The sequence below is a fragment of the Rissa tridactyla genome, chromosome 12, assembly GCF_028500815.1.
Source record: "Rissa tridactyla isolate bRisTri1 chromosome 12, bRisTri1.patW.cur.20221130, whole genome shotgun sequence".
In the NCBI taxonomy this organism is placed as follows: domain Eukaryota; kingdom Metazoa; phylum Chordata; class Aves; order Charadriiformes; family Laridae; genus Rissa; species Rissa tridactyla.
This window is the reverse complement of record NC_071477.1, coordinates 3,522,281-3,538,427: the sequence shown is the minus strand read 5'-3', so window position 1 is coordinate 3,538,427 and position 16,147 is coordinate 3,522,281. Positions and strand designations below refer to the sequence as shown.

General features: G+C 41.2%; 2 protein-coding genes across 5 annotated transcripts in view; one reads left to right on the top strand and one right to left on the bottom strand.

Moving 5' to 3' along the window:
* Nucleotides 1–5,172, top strand: part of NKAIN4 (sodium/potassium transporting ATPase interacting 4) — a 55,765-nt gene extending 50,593 nt beyond the window's left edge. The window contains exon 7 of one of the 2 annotated variants that reach the window (XM_054218614.1): nucleotides 1,424–5,172. In XM_054218614.1, coding sequence (XP_054074589.1) covers nucleotides 1,424–1,433 — 10 coding nt within the window. In that variant the 3' untranslated portion in view covers nucleotides 1,434–5,172. Of the gene's footprint in view, nucleotides 1–871; nucleotides 1,396–1,423 lie in introns of those variants that run through there. The other variant, XM_054218615.1, reaches the window with a different exon arrangement.
* Nucleotides 1–16,147, bottom strand: part of BIRC7 (baculoviral IAP repeat containing 7) — a 52,359-nt gene that overhangs the window by 29,439 nt on the left and 6,773 nt on the right. Inside the window, exons 1-7 of one of the 3 annotated variants that reach the window (XM_054218612.1) lie at nucleotides 14,216–14,267; nucleotides 13,074–13,602; nucleotides 10,565–10,664; nucleotides 9,235–9,316; nucleotides 9,085–9,130; nucleotides 6,858–6,923; nucleotides 6,110–6,359 (exon numbers count right to left, since the gene is read on the bottom strand). In XM_054218612.1, the coding sequence (XP_054074587.1) occupies nucleotides 6,157–6,359; nucleotides 6,858–6,923; nucleotides 9,085–9,130; nucleotides 9,235–9,316; nucleotides 10,565–10,664; nucleotides 13,074–13,593 (1,017 nt within the window). In that variant the 5' untranslated portion in view covers nucleotides 13,594–13,602; nucleotides 14,216–14,267 and the 3' untranslated portion in view covers nucleotides 6,110–6,156. Of the gene's footprint in view, nucleotides 1–6,109; nucleotides 6,360–6,857; nucleotides 6,924–9,084; nucleotides 9,131–9,234; nucleotides 9,317–10,564; nucleotides 10,665–13,073; nucleotides 13,603–14,215; nucleotides 14,268–16,147 lie in introns of those variants that run through there. The other 2 variants (XM_054218611.1, XM_054218613.1) reach the window with 2 other exon arrangements.

Sequence of the window (16,147 nt, the reverse complement as noted above, 5' to 3'; positions counted from 1 at the left end):
CTGCATTAGTTTCAGAAAGCAGCACTGTGCAATCTCAATTATAAAGCAGAATGGTCTCAAAGCATGATTTTGTACATGATTCAGTGCTAAATCAAGAACCCACCAGATGACAGGAAGTAGCCTCTATTTATTTAAAAGATAGAGGGATGGACAATAGATCTCACTGCCTTTAAGACTAAGCAGTGAATTGCACAGTTGTGAGGCTTCTGTTCACTCTGTTCACTCACTGTGATCTGGCACCCCAAGTACTACGTTACAATTATGGCTTAAGAGCTTTAATTTTATTTCAGATTTCACTGACTGCTTGCCTCAGATCTACCAGTGGAAAGGACCATAGGGTAACGTAGGGTGTGACTTTTATCAGATGTAGACTTCAGTATTGACAGGGTAGCAACAGGAGGTATTGGTTAATTGAATGATCTAAGGCTCCAGTTAGTGATTGCTCACGTTAACGCTGTCTAATCAATTCTTTTGTGGTACAGTCTGTCTGCTAGCCATAGGTATGAAGCAGCTGTGAGCATGCAGCATTAACGGACTAGACTCCATATAACAGTCATCCACTTATAGGTTGACCACTTATATGTTGAAAGTAGGTTCTTCAGTATATCAACTCACAGGTACAAGTACACAAAAAACATTCCTCAATTCAAAAAAGAAAAATCAAAATCCAGACTGAAACACTGGGGGAGGGAGGGGAGAACTCTTTTAGGATTGTTTTCCCCCCAGCCCTTCCAAACTTTGATGACCAGAATACTTTACAAAGCAAACTTCTACTTAAACAGGGAAAAAAAAATAAAAATAAAAATCCCACTTCATTTTGAGGAGAGAAAAAAACCATACAAAACAAAATGCGTCTGCTTTTTCTTTCTAGGTAGACTTTTTCCCAAACAAACAATTTGCTGAATATCAACATGAATTTGCAAACTGTTTTGATCAACCTGAAGCTGCATGTTTAAGAGGTGATGTTTCACCTGAAAACATTCACTCATCTTTACTGCTGGCTCCAAAAGTAGATCTGCTTATACTGCTGCATCTACACAAAGAGCACATCAGCGCAGTTTCAAGAAGCTACTTTATTCTAGAGATGACCCCTAGCTTTTAAAATTCCTAACCAAGTTATATGCAGCTCCAAATGCTGAGTATACATAGATCTAACACTTTGGCTTAGCCTAACTGCAGTATATTCACATTGGTATATAGCTAGCATTCTTTTGAGACTTGAAGACTAATTAACCACATTACTTCTGAGCTCTCAATCCTATTCCTCATCTGTCAATCATATTTAAAGTCCAGAACTGGGCGGGGAGAGGGCAGAAGAGAAAAGGTCCTCATTATTTCCACACCATTTCTGTTATCTTAAGTAAGCAACTTGGTACTTGCTCCACACTGATGCCCTGCCTTCCCCTTTTCTCCCCCTCTACAGGCCTGCGTAAGTAAAGAGGAGCCAGAGGATGGATAAACCTTGCACTCCACCATCAAAGGTGCTGCAGGAAACAATCCCCTGCGGCCTGGATCTTTGGCAAAGGAAATGCAGGATGGTGAACTCCATTCCATTTTTTGTTCCTTGTCTTCTTTTCAAATGCAATGAATGTACATTGAAGAATGGCCACGCAGTTGGTTTTTAATTCTGCAAGTGCCCTGACAAACCATTCCTACCATAGCCTGCTGGTACTAGCCACTACATGACACAGGCCTGAAGACCTCAGGCAGAGCAAGTTCACCGAGAGCCTCTCTCAAGAGATACAGCTGAAGTCAGAGCTGCTTCCTTGTGCCATGGATCCATAAAGAAGGAAGCACTGCATAACACCCTGGGACATTTCATATGTTCTGTAGTTAGTTTCTACCCCTTCTCCTTTTCCTTGTTCTGAGAAGAGCCTAAATCCCCTAACACAACTTCATCTCCTCCCTGCCTGTATAGAACTAGGTGGGGGCTATTTGCATTTGAGTTATTTAGGCTTTTTTTTTTTTATTGTTTCCTTTTTTTTTTTTAAAGTTATAGATGAGACCTCTTCCCTTTTTCCCCCCTGGCCCCTCCAGGACTCCCTTCCTCATTCTCTAGACATGGTCAGCATCCTAGAAGTAGGCATTTGTCCTGGATTTCAGCGTTCTGTGACCTAACTCCTATAATGCTGAACAGCTAAAAACTAGTACAAGCACCAAATCTTTACTCAGCATGGAGCTTAGCCCCATTTCAATATGCCAAGCCATTCTCAGAGCAGCTGTAGCTTACTCTGGGTTTGCCCATCTACATTGAATTAACACTGGTGTAGCCATATACACAGCTGAAGCCTGCAGCAGGACACAGGAAAGTGCCTAGTTCTTCATGGATCACAGATGGTTTTGTACCTGCCTTCTTCACCAAGCAGCTGTGCTTATTCCAGGCACAAGCCTGGGAACATCCCGATGGAAGGGGGTTTTCATGACAGGATAATTTTGAGGGGAGGGAGTGGGCTGAAGGAAAGGAGAAATATAAGCGTAATTAAGTTGCATTAATGAGCTGCAGCAATTAATTAAAAAACAAACAAAAAAAACAGTGTCAGTTTTGTTAGCTATATCTCCCAGCATGTTATGTGTCAAGCAGAGAATGTGCCCTTGTTACCCATCCGTGGCATTCTTTGGCTGGTACGTTCCAAGTGCTGTTGTAATTCTTTAGTGTCTTGCCTAATCTGTTTGAGATTACTTGGCATTTTTGAGTACTGCTTTTCAGAAGAGTCAAGACAGAAGCCACGCCCAGGAGAGGAAGTGTGAGGGGAGAATTAAAAGAAATAAAAACATTAAGTGCTAAGTCAAAGACAGAATGATGCACCTTTCTTTGTCCCATTCCAAAGGGCCCAGGAAGCAAAATCCTCTTCTATAAACCCAGAAGTATAAGCACTAAGACAACGTTTTTTGATTCTGTGCAACATCCATTCCAGATACCCACTGCAACCTAACATCCTGAGTTCTGATCAGGTGCAGCTGCGAGTAAAGATGTTGTCTTCTGTAGGTATTTTGCCTTCTTTTAGCCAGTAGAAGCCACAGCTTCTGACTGAGCAGGACAGACAACTGACAGTTGCTGGTTGATACTAGTTTCATCACTTGAGGAAGAAAAAGCTCAACCCTCTTTAAAACAGCTCTGCCTGACAAAACATAACTAACTCCCATATTAGTCAGTACTGTGCCACTACAAGTTAAAAAAATATCATAGCGGCACACAAGCTACACCATTTAGAAAGCATGCGTAGCAGTGTGCATACACTATCACTCAGCACTTTCTCCACCTCCTCTTTGATTCACTTCATTTCTGTATTACACTCATTCCTACTTGCTCACATGATGTTCCCTGGAGGGGCAGGAGGAGAAAAAAAACAAAAAACAAGGAATGGAAGAATACGTATCCTCTAGGCAATTAGATTGTTCCATGAAAGATTTCATTTATTTGGGGCTTTTGAAATTAATCTTCCCTTTCCTCATCAGAAAACACTGCCTTTACACTTCTTGGGTTAATACGATTTTTTTTCCTCAGAGAGAAATGTTGTCCATGAGATACCAGCATTCTTTATTGGCCTTGATTGAGAACAACCAAAACTCAGCACAGATGGTGGAGAAAGGACAGTTTCAGCTTTGAACAGCTGAACCATTTCACTAGTAGTTTCAGAAGGAATTCTTCTAGATGGTAGTATGAAGTCAGAAGGAACTTTCTGAATTATTTTGAGGTCTTCATGTTTTTAACGCTATACTTCTCAAACTGACCAAGCCACATTTACTAATAGAACTTGGCAAAAACACTTGCCAAGTACTCTAAAGATTAGACTAATCAAACTATGCACTTAACAGCATGCCTCTTGACTTTAATACACAATGGTAAAGATCAATTAAATAAATAATATTTAGCATCAATGACTGACATAAATCATCAAAATCAGCCTGAGAAGACAGACAGACAAGGTACCAAGGATCATATTCCACACTTAATTAACTCCTCTAGTTTTTATTAGCAGAACCATTCATACTCTGACAACCCTTCCACTTGGTGTGCTTCTGCTAGACCTACTCTTAAGTACTGCAAGGTCACACAATGGCCTGTTCTGTTAGGGCAGGGACTCCCAGTCCTTTGCATCTCCAGCATGCTGTGAGAGTAAGGAGCAGCTGAAGGCTTTGCTCGAGTGGTTTCCCTTATCGCCAGGTTAGGAGTGCCCTCTATTGGGGCTAGGCATCACTTGAGATCCTGCTAGTCAAAAAAAACCAAAACCCAACAACATGTACTTGTTTCTGAAGGGACATTCTCCCATAGAAAATGGCCAGATGTGGAAAAGCCACAATTTTCAAAGCGTTAAATAAAAGAAGCCCCAGAAATAGCTGTTACATTTACTGCCTTGTAGCCCTGTTGCTGCTCAGGCTAGGTTGCAGCCACACAGAGCTGAAGTTTAGGAGGAAATAACACTATTCCAACATTGAACTGGCCTTTGTTTCCCCTTCTCAGATTAGCAAATCTACTGAAACTGTATGCTTTTGCTGTTATTTACAGAAGCAAAATAAAGCCAATGATAGCTTGAACCCAGACACAACACCTAGTTTGGCATGGTGGTGCAATTCTGTTCCCTACGAAAGCTGCTGTCTTACAAAGACCCAAGAATTCCTCCAAGAGCTGGAGAGTTTAAACTGTTCAACTAGTAATTTCTCTCATCTTTCTTAAGAGCTGCATTAATATTACCTTCTTCTGAAGCAAGGATGAAGAAATCTGCCCTCCCACATGGTGACGGGATAACTGACATCACAAAGTTACTCAGAGAAAAGCCTGTAACCCTGTTTAGTATCCAGGGCTGGAACCAAACAGAAGCAAGTCCAGAGTCAGTATTCCAGTCTCCACAGATGTGTTTAAGAGCCACGTACCAAAACTCTGCATGGAGTTCAGCTGCAGAATTATCCCCCGCTTACACAGCTTCATGTATCAGTTCCTTACCCTCCTGCATCCTTACCCCTTCTTTTGCAGCTAACGGAGTCTGGAGGGCCCATGTGCTGTCTTGTGACTTCCAAAGGAAGCTAATGGATGGTAAGAACAGTTGCGTCTCTCACTCATGTCCATGTAGTACTGAAGGACAGACATTCAAGTGATCTACAACCTGATGCCACTAACATTTTAGGACACCACCTCCCCCAGTAGGGCATTCTACTAGAATCAGATACTCAGGCCTCTGTAAGATAAAGAAAAACCTTTTATTCCATGAAAAAAACAGTTAGTTTAAAAAACATACTTCCTTTCCCCTGCAGTTAACAAGCTATAGTATGGACAAAACTTTTGTCTTTTTGGCTATATGACAGAATGTTCCGTTTAAAATAAGAATCATCAGTTCAGCCAGAAAACAGAAGTCCTGAAGAGGTAAGTTTCCATAATTATGTTCTAATAGAATAGTACCAAACAGCCAGGGAAGAGGCTCCATAAGAAGCTTCCAGGAGATCATCTAGTGACCCTGACTATCAAAAGAGCCTTTCCCTTTCTGTCTGGGGAGGTCAGCTGAAAGTAAAGAGCTTGGAGGGTCTGCTACAGGCCAGGCTTTTCACTTAGTTATGCATATTAGAGTATTACTGAAACATTTTGTCAATTGTTAAAAATTCAACTGGGGTGGAGGGGAAGACAGCAGAGATCAGAAGAAAAAGTTAGATTCTCCCTCCCCCACAATACATTGCTGCTGAGTATTCTAGTCTCAACGGAATGCATTTTATATAATAATACTCCCATTTTGATTCAGACTTACTGAAGAAAGCCATCAACCCTAGCAGAATAGTCTCTAAACAACCACTAAATGAGTGAAAGAGAATCGGGAACAGTCTACTGAAAACAGCCTTTGATTTCAACACAAAGGAGGGATTCATTTGAGAATGCAAGAATTTGGAGAAGGACAATCTCTGTCAACAGAACTTCTTTTTGGAGGACAAAAGAAACCAGCAGAGTTTTTCTGGAGCAGTCCTACAGCAAGATCAGCAAGAGTACAGCAAACCAGCAACTCTTACTAGAAACACTGTGCACAGGAGGCACACTTAGTAAGTTTTTATGCTTATGCCAAACTACTCTGCAAATAAGATTGCTCCAGCATCAAACTATTTACTTATTTTCTTCCTCAGCTGCGCTATGAGTGAGTTGTATAAACTTATTTTTCCCCTTGGGCACATCAAGGTTCAGGACATGAAAGTCCTCACACTTCCCTGGATAACTGCTCTGCAAACAGGACACAATCTCAAATTGAGGGCACATTCTCCACAAGCTACCAGGTGGCCACAAGGAACAAACACAACAGACACATCTCTGTCCATGCACACTTTGCACATCCTTTCCTCTTGCAGACGTCGGAGCTGTTCTTCTGTGCTCATCCGAGACTCATCTTTACCAAAAAAAGAAAAAAAAAAAGCCCAAACTGTTAGTATTATAACAGCTCCAGAGTGCCAGTCCTGTCATCCTAGGAAGTCATACTGCAGTTTGCTCATTGTTTTGTTCAGAGACTGACTGTGAAGATGGCAAAGCTACCTCTCAGGTAAGTTTTATTTAAGCTGAAAAACTACAGCTACCATAGACTCTGGCTTATGTACACAAGATTCAGCATATCTACACATGCTGGACTGAGCAGGGACAGAGATCAACATCTTTTTACTGTAATGTGTAAGTTATCCCGATAAACCTTTTTTTTTTGTACAACAGTCTGCTTCACAGTGGAACTCCCAATTCCTGAATAAGCGTGTCTGTGTTCAGTTACCATTCAAGCAAGCACACGTTCCCCTTCAGGGTTAAAAAAAAGAATACTATAACCACTGATACCATTACTATAAAAGTCATCCCAATTATGCCTAGGTTCAATTTTACCACCACTATCAGCCCAGTGCACCTGATTCCTTTTGTTGCACCGACTGCATTTCTTCTCTTGATGTTTCAGTCTCTCTCTGAACAGCATCTGTATAACAAGGAAAGAAGATGGCATTAAACAGTACCCCTTTCCTCCCTCTTCAGACAGTGTTGTTTAAAAAGATGAAATATCCTGGGTTTCAGTAGCTTTCATTACTCCACTCAACTTCACACACTCAGCCTGGTGAAGCTGATGTTCTCTGTGGTGCTTTAGTCACTACGTACGTTAACCTCCCTACGAAGACATGTCCCCATCATGTTGTCTCCCCAGCAAAGTTGTTTTATCTATCAGACAGCAGGAGCCATCAGCTGCTCATTCCTGCTGCTGTGCTACTATTGAATCACACTTTTGGTTTTGTGGAAACTTTTTTTTTCCCGCCCCCTCTCCCTCCTTAGATATTGCAGACCATGATATGCAGACAGGAGCTTTGGAAAGCAGGCTTCCTACCAGAGAAAGCCTCTGTGGAACTGCATCTTCTGATAAACTTTGCTTGGCAAACAGACTCCACAAAACAGATTACACAAGACAGACATAAATAAGTTAAGAAGAATATATATTGTCCCAACAAAAAAAGAAGTATGGCTATTTCTGATGAAGTCATTGATTCAATTTTAAATAGGCTTGGAGTTCTTATCCATCCTAGAACCTGTGTTTCAGACAACTGCCTCTGTCTGTCTGCACCAGATGTGATTTTGTGCACAAGCTCTACATTGTGCAGCTGTCCACTATTGCAGGTCTAAACGCAGCAGAATATATCAAGGATATCTGCCTCCAGCAGGTTGTGGTGTAGATACAGTTACGATACCCCAGTAATCACAGTTCCTTCAAGTTTTTTTAAAGCAAAATCTCATTCTTCAGCCTCTCCAAGAAAGGCAGGCTTGGATACATTACTACTTTTAATTCCAGCCTAGGAAGAGAGAAGGCAGACCCATAAGACACAACAGTGCTCCAGATGAAATGAATAAGAGGCTAAATATCCACCAAGAGTGTGCGAGTCAGGCATACCTCTGCTTTCCTCTGCACTGTTGCTCTCTTCCCAGTCTAACTGAAGCAGATCAGAAATCAGTTCAGACTCAGAAAGGTAGGAAGTCCCAGTCAGTGTGTATCTATTCTCTACCAGGTTAGCCAAACAGATGGGGTCAAAGCCCATCTGCAGGACATTCTGCACTACGGTCAACTGATCCAGACAAGGAAGAGCCTGTAATTCCCAATTCCTCAGAGGATCTGTAAAGCAGCGAGCAGATACTTTACCAAAAAGGCAGCACTTTGGGCAAGAAGTACAGCACTCCCTGAAGCTGTTATATATAAAATGGCATTAATATATGCTAGAACATTCCTCAAGCTATCCACATAGCTAGATCAACATCCAGATTTACAGTTTTTACTTCCAATCATAATTCACAAGAAAGTAATCAAAAGCAGCTTCATAAAAGCCAAGAGACTAATTTTGGATGGTTTATTCTATTTGTATGAGTGAACCAAGTCTCCCACGTTTGGCCCCAGTTCAAAATCCTTATCTTTGTTTTCACGTCCCAGAACTCAAGTCTTAAAACCGCTTTTATGAAGATCAAGAGAAACATCCCAATTGAAGTCTCTCCTACCTCATAATCTAGCTCAACCATTCATCAGTAAAGACAGAAGTGGGAAATTTATCTGGCAGCCTGTTGAAAAGCTTAAATCTTTCTTAAGCTCATCCTATTGGATAGGCTCTTCAAGAAAGTGAGAAAAATCAGTTTGCCACAGTTATGGGGAGCCAAATTTCACCTACTTAAATTTCCGAGAGCAACTGATGAAGGGGAATAGATTCCCAGGATCACCACTTTCATGAACAATTAGACCCTCTAGCTGTTCTCTGGTCTCCTATCAAGCACGTTTAAAATGCTGTAGTCTGAAAGACTCTACAGACAGACAACAACATCAAGAGCATGGACAAGTCAAAGGAAGGTTAGGTGAGCACCCAAGAGTCACATGATTATCTAGACTAGCTAAATGTCTCTGGTCTTAGACTAAGAGGTCTCAGAAGAGCAAACGATTTTGCTTCTTGTGCTAGAGACTATTTCCTAAAAATAAAGTGAAATAGCTTGTAGAACATGAAAACATCTTACAAACACCATGTCTACAGAGCGCACAGTTGCTGGGGTGGGGTACAAGCAGTAAGACTACACCACTTTCACCAGTAGACAAAACACTGTGTAATTACAGCACTGACCTTGGGAAGCAGAAGAATCTTGTTCAGTCTGATCCCAGGAATCTCTCTGAAAATGTCACAAGATGGTCACATAAGAGAAGCGCATGTTCAAAACACCCCCCCTTATCTACCAAACCCCCATCCACTATACACAAAATATTCTTGACTCACCGGAGATAGCAGGGTGCTAGAAAAGGACTCCTGAACACTGCTAATGAATTCTCTTCCCCTTGACCGCAATAAAAATTCACACCTATAAGCAGAAAGATTTAAATGCATTAGTACAGGATATCTCATGTGAACATAGCAGTAGTAGCTTGAATTTTAGAAGCAGAGTGTGCTCTTGGGTTATAAGCAAACTGCTCTATTCATTAAAGAGGAGGGAGTATCATGGTCTTTCCCCACCACCTGCGCCTTGCACAAAAGGCAATAAGAGGCCCCCTTAATTCAGTCTTCATATTTGGCTCAAGATGAGCTCTGTCACAACGTCCTTTGGAACAAATCACAGAAAGCGCGACAAGACCAGTTCACAGAAAAACCACAAGAACTGTTACAGAAAAACATTTACAATATCTTTCTTTTTGTACCTCCGAGTAGTAGAAACCAAAGCTGCCCTTTCATGTTAAAGAAAATTAGTTTAATAGAATTTTTAGACAGTAAATCTACCTGAACTTGAACATTTGCTTTTGCTTTTAAAGTAAGAGGGTCTAAATGTTTAGGCTTTGTCACTTCTGTTTTAAAAAACTAGTTACAGCTTAGACAGCTATCATCCAGTAGGTTTCATCATTAACACAGAACACTCTGGTGATAAATCAGCCTTTGGAATAGAAGACATGGCAATGCCTGAGAAGAAGCCTAAAGGGACTGAAACTGACTGTCCTGGAGTCAGCAAACTATTGTAAGTGATAAGACAGGCAGAGAGACACCAGACACATCAACTGCCTTTTGGGGACAGTAGAAAGGGAGAAACAGGAGAGGAGAGGCACCTGAAGATACAACGATTAGGTTTTCAGGTGAATATTTGATTCTTCCACACCTAAGGGGAGAGTGGGAGGAAGGCACTTTTGGAAGACAGTACAGACTAAGTGGCAGACCTAGAAACAAGTTTTCTGTCTTGACCCACTACTAGGATCTAAAGACGGTCCCTTGCTGTGCAACTTTGCCCTTGAGAATTCAGAACCTTTCTCTTGAGATTTCAGGGATTTCCACAAGGTTACCAACTATTGCAACAGTTTATGCAGTTAAATGTGATTGAACATACCTGACTAGCATTTCACCTGCTCTAGCTAGGTAGAAAAATCTAGAACTAAGTGAATAACAGAGCCTAGAAGCAGCACTTATTACCAGTACACCTGTGACTTGTTTGTCTCTCAACTGGAGGTACTTCTGTCTTGCAAAAGAAGAAATCAGTGTGGAATGCTTATTTCACATATCTTATGCTTATTCCAGCATATCTTTTGGTCTTGCTATGGGGAACATTTGTCAACCAAGACTGACTTACCCTGGATACCATTTGGCATGTTCCCTCCAAGGATCATCACTGAACGACCAGTTTCTCACACCTCCATCACAGTAAAAACACCTCACTACATCATCTTGCCCTGAAAAAGACATCAAGAGATTAGCCGACATCTGAGATGCTGCATGTTCTACTAGCCCCAGATAAGAACCTGGAGAGATTAATCACAAGACACAAGCTACCAGACAAAACAGATGAGCACATGACAGTTTACCAATGCTGTGCAAGTTGTATAAGGGCAGGAAATCTGATGAGAGTTGGAACTTCCAGAGCAATGGCTGGCGGAGATGATTCCAGAACTGGGTCACAAGCTAACAGGCAGCATGCACGTGAGCACCATAGCTCCCTTGTATGCACGTACCTATCTAATCCCCTCTCATCTGCATTTGGAGCTGTAATTAGTTATACCTATAAACAAGTGTTCTGGTTTCCCAACCACAATCTGCCACAAACAGCAGCAGGCACAGTCAGCTGATGTACACAGCTTCCACCTCATAGGTATAAGAATCTGCTACAACGTGGTCCCAGGCTCCCCATCTGCTTCACAGAAAGCACAGAGGTGAAAAAAAAAATAAAAAAAATAATCAAAGCAGTTAAGACTGGGTGCCCTAAGGGCAATGAAACAACGTCTGTAAAGACTGATGGTGAGTTTAGGTCACATACATCATCTTCCAAACACTCCCGTGTTAGAGTAACTGTTTGGGTTAACTCAAGTGCTCAGTTCCAGACTTCTGCTCAGGTGACCGCAGGAGACTGCCATGTCAGACCACTGCTGCCTCGTGAGTCCCCAAAGTAAGTCTCTGTGCTGCACTCTCAAACAGCTGCTCTGCAAGTGATAAATCAAGTCCAACACAAAACACACAGGTTTTTAGGTGCTTTATAGTTTATTCTGTGTTCCTGGCCATGCTGGTCTTGTGTGCCTTAAAGAATAATAAAAAGACAAAAGCAGCAGATAAACTAATATGCCTATACTGCTCTTCCATTTAGGCATGGTGGGTGGGTGTTTAGCACCTGCTACTGTGCTCCAAGTAGACAGGTACAGATTCTTAATATTAACTGGATTTATAGCAAGATCCAGGTTATACAGTTTGAGTGAAAATCTTGCAGAAATAGAGAGACATACTGGCAAACCAACCAGTCACTTCCTCTAACTCAAGCTAAAAGAACAGGTCAGTTATTTAGACAGACTTTCCTACATTTAACAAGCAAAAGCCATAGGACAAGAGGAAACGGCCTCAGGTTGTGCCAGAAGAGGTTTAGGATGGATATTAGGAAAAGTTTCTTCACTGAAAGGGTTATCAAGCATTGGATCAGGCTGCCCAGGGAAGTGGTGGAATCACCAACCCTGGAGGTATTTAAAAGACGGGTAAATGTGGTGTTTTGGGACATGCTTTAGTGGTGGTTTTGGCAGTGTTGGGTTGATGGTTGGACTCAATCTTAAAGCTTCCTTCCAACCCAGACAATTCTATGTGCATGTTATTCACCATGTTGCATCTCAGATTTTTCCAGCTATCACAACACTCAAGGCTGTTTTTTTCCATTCCCATCTTTACCAACAAATAGTACTTAAATAAGTGAAGAAAAAGGCAATTCAATTTTACTTCATCAATGAGAGTGTGAGGTGTTCAGGATGCACAGGTTTGTTTTAGCTAAGGAACCTTTCATTTATGGACCCTGCCTGTCACTTCCTTCCATGTCTCAGTTTGATGTGCAAATACAAAACAAATAGATTCCTTCATATTGAAGATGTCACACTTGCAACACACAGAAATATCACTACAGTATTAGCTTTAAAAAAACAGAGGTATCACCCCCAATAGTTAATTACAGTCAAGCATTAACATACTGTAAATATTTCCTCTGACTTGTCAATCCAGGGAGGAGTACCTCTTCAAATCTATTATCTAACCAGCAAAGCATTCTCAAGGGGAAACAATGATGTTATATTGATATTCACATGCATGTGACAAGAAATATTGCCCATTTTCCTTAAAAAAAAAAAGTATCTTTTTTATTTCTGTATTACAAGTCCAGGGTCCTTAAAGCAACAAGCCACAGTGACAATCAAATTGGCTGACTCCTTACAGGTTTCACTCAGATTTGTTTTTTTGAGATGAGAAGGCTTCAGTGCAAGACACAGCTTATACAAAACATGACACGCCAAGTATGTGGCTCAAATCCTAACAAATAGGCTCAATGGATCTTAAAGCACACACTTTTCTGCCAGTAAAACTCCTGTTTAAAACACATCATTTTTTCCACTCGTGCTGGTTAAGGGAATTGACTTATTAGCAGACCACTCAGTACCCAAAGAGGAATTAACATAGAAGTGAATTCTACACAAGCAGCAAGTGGAACAGCATAGACTGAAGGATGTCGTTTCTAACTACACTACACATACTTGCAAATATTTGTGCAAGCAATAAAATGTAGTGACACCTTCAAAGGTTAACTTGAATAAGAGTTGAAAACATTTACCCAGAGTACCTACCTGTGTAAAAGAATCCAGCTCTAGCCAGTTGCTCAGGACGCATGTCAGTATATCGTGGCCAGTTTCGAAATGTAGATAGTCTCATCTCCTCTGTTACCATCTCTGGGTATTCTGGTTCGTTGGGCAGGGCTGTGTCTTCACTGTCTATCCCCTGCAAAAGACTGAGGAACTGCCCATCCACAGTGTCAAAGATTTCCTGAAGAGGAAGCATCTCTTGGTTCCCAACATCCTCACCACCAATGAATTTACAGGAAGGGAAGAACTTCAAGTGCTCTAGTACTGGGCAATCACCAGGTCCCCAGTCCTTCAGGACACCACCGCAGCAGAAACACTGTACTTCATCTCTTGGACCCACAAAGAAAAAGCCAGCCTTGACCAAATCTCGGGCAGACACAGGTGAGGTGCTTGGCCATTGCTGAAAAGTCCTCAGTCTTCTTGCTTCATTCCTCATGCTGGATTCAAACAGCTGGCAGCAAGCAGCCCTGAGCTCAGTCTCCTCTGCTGGTGTCACGTCCCCCATGTTCTCGTTCTGAAAGAGAGGATGAGATAACCCAGAGCAGTCAGCTGGATTCCCGGTGCCAGGCCACGCTCACCCTGCATTATTTGTTCCCCATCCCCACGTGTATTCCGGAAAGCTCCTGGTATTGACAAAGCTGAGCTTGTTTCGGAATTGCAGCCCAATCAGAGATCTGGTGCTCCTGTACTTTGCTGTTGAACTTTTGCTGAGTCCTCACTAGTGTCTGAAGGAAAGAGACTAGCACTTTCTGAGCCCCTCTGCCAATTTACAGCAAAGATGCTTGGGGGAGCAAATAGTGGAGGGGGAGGGCAAAACCTATGCGGCCTCCCCTAGCTGAACCAATCCAGTTTTTGGCATCTGATCTGTGAGATAAATCCCCAGCCATTTTGCTCAGCCTTTAAATTAACATTAAAAGACTCTACTCTACCCCCCCAGCCAACAGATTTAAGAAGGCATGTCATAACAAAGTAGAGAACAGCCACACCCAAACAAATAATGTCTCATAACATTCAGTTTACAGCCAAACACTACACAGAATATCAATAGATTCTTCGTAACCTTATTATGCTAATTAAATAGTGAATATACAGAAATATCACTATAGAAGACAACTTCTCCAGGATACCTTATAAAGTAATTAGGTCCAGTTTCTATAAGGAGGTGTCCTTAAATCAAGGATCAGACATGTTCTACCTTTGCTAGTTCCATGCAAGAGGAAGAGTGAAAATGAAGAAGTTACTGAGTGCCCAATTATCCAAGCCCTCATATTACTTTGGGTAACATCCCTTCCCTGGACATGTAACCTGAACAGCAACTCAGATGCTGCTTCTAATACTTTCTATATGGCTGGCAAATACACATGCAAAAGGTCATACAATTACACAACTGAGAATCAGGATCCATTTAACTAATCACTCCAAAGGAATTCCTTTGGGGTGAAGTCACTACGCATGTGACTAAGTGGTAGGTGCAATCAAATCCATTTTTTTTAAGCAAGTGCCCTGAAAATCCCTTCACCACCTAACTCAATAGGTCAGTTCATCCCAAGGAACTGCTAGCTATCTACTAGTTACCAGAGCACACAGAACATCACACAGGCAAATATTAAATTAGAAAAAAAAAACATACACACACACCTAAAAAGATATGGTATTTCAAAGCTGGTACAAAACATTATTAAGGTAATAGATAACTACTGCAGTGAACTTTTGAATAGGCACATTGTAAGAAGCAATCAAGTAGAGACCACCTGTACAGCAGCTACTCTGCAGCAAACACAGTCAGAGAGACTGTTAAGAGGCACTCAGGCCACTGGCATCTCTCAAGTATTATTCCTCTTAGTTAAGTGCTGCAGTGCATTTAAGGGCAAAAACTTAAATGGTATTGTAGTTGCAAGACCTGTAGCCAGAGTTAACAAATCCATCCTTCATAAGGAGAACACATTTAATGAGATTTTAAAAGCAAAATCAAGCTTGCTCAACCACATGCCTCTGACAGTCAAAGGTAGCAAGGCAGAGAAAGTGCATTAGCGACTAGAATTTTCTTCTATAATCACAGTCACAGAAAACAGAGTTGTAGGAAAAGAAGGTTCTAACAGTTCGGTTTAGAAACTATGCTTTATTTAATACAATAAAGTAGCTGCTCAAGAACTACATCATCAGTATAAAGAAAAATTCATACAGAAAGAAAAAAAACCCAAACTGTTAGTCATTGATACACAGCAGAATTTGCAGCCTAAGCAAACTTATAAGCATGCAGTTTTTTTAGCATGCACAGCAGATTTTGCTCTCAGAACAGAGACTTGTTCATCAGACATAGCTCCACAATATTAGTGTTGCTCTCATCCTGGCTCCTAACAAAAGGAAGAGCTATTACTCTTGAACAACAACAAAAGCTGTTTTCCACCTCTTAGAAGGTGACCAAGTTATCTCAGCTTACTTACGCTTAGGAAGCACTCATTGGAGCAAGCTTCACAGCAAGACACAAAGAAACAAAATTAGTTTTTCAACCCAAAAGCTTAACAGCTGAATCAAGCTTTATTTTTAAATAAGAGATGCAACATAGGAGGACAAATATGTTTATCTTTTGTTTATTAAGAAACCCACTATGGTCCACCTGCATTAGAGACATTTATATACTCTCCAGAAGATCCATTAACTTGGTTAAGAGGGCTCTCCAAACCTAATTGATATCTTTAATAGTTACAACACTACTGAACACCAACATTCTCCCACAATTCATTACTTACCCCTACATAGTAATACACTTCCAAAATAACATTACAGCAAATATCAACAATTCCCTATGATTAGCACAATAAAATAAATAAAAATAAGTTTACCTGCAATATGCTAAAAAAACCTCAACAAAACACTTCCAAGAACTAAGATTCTCCCAACTCCACAAGCTACCCTCCTCTCTTCCAGGCAATGCAGAGGTCGTTCTCAAAGAAGCAGGGGCCCTTCCAAGCTGTAAGTGATCCCACCTGACAGAGCTCATTTCTAATGCTTCGTTTCCCCTGATTGGTTGGTTTTGTGCTGAAATTCTCTGTTGCTGA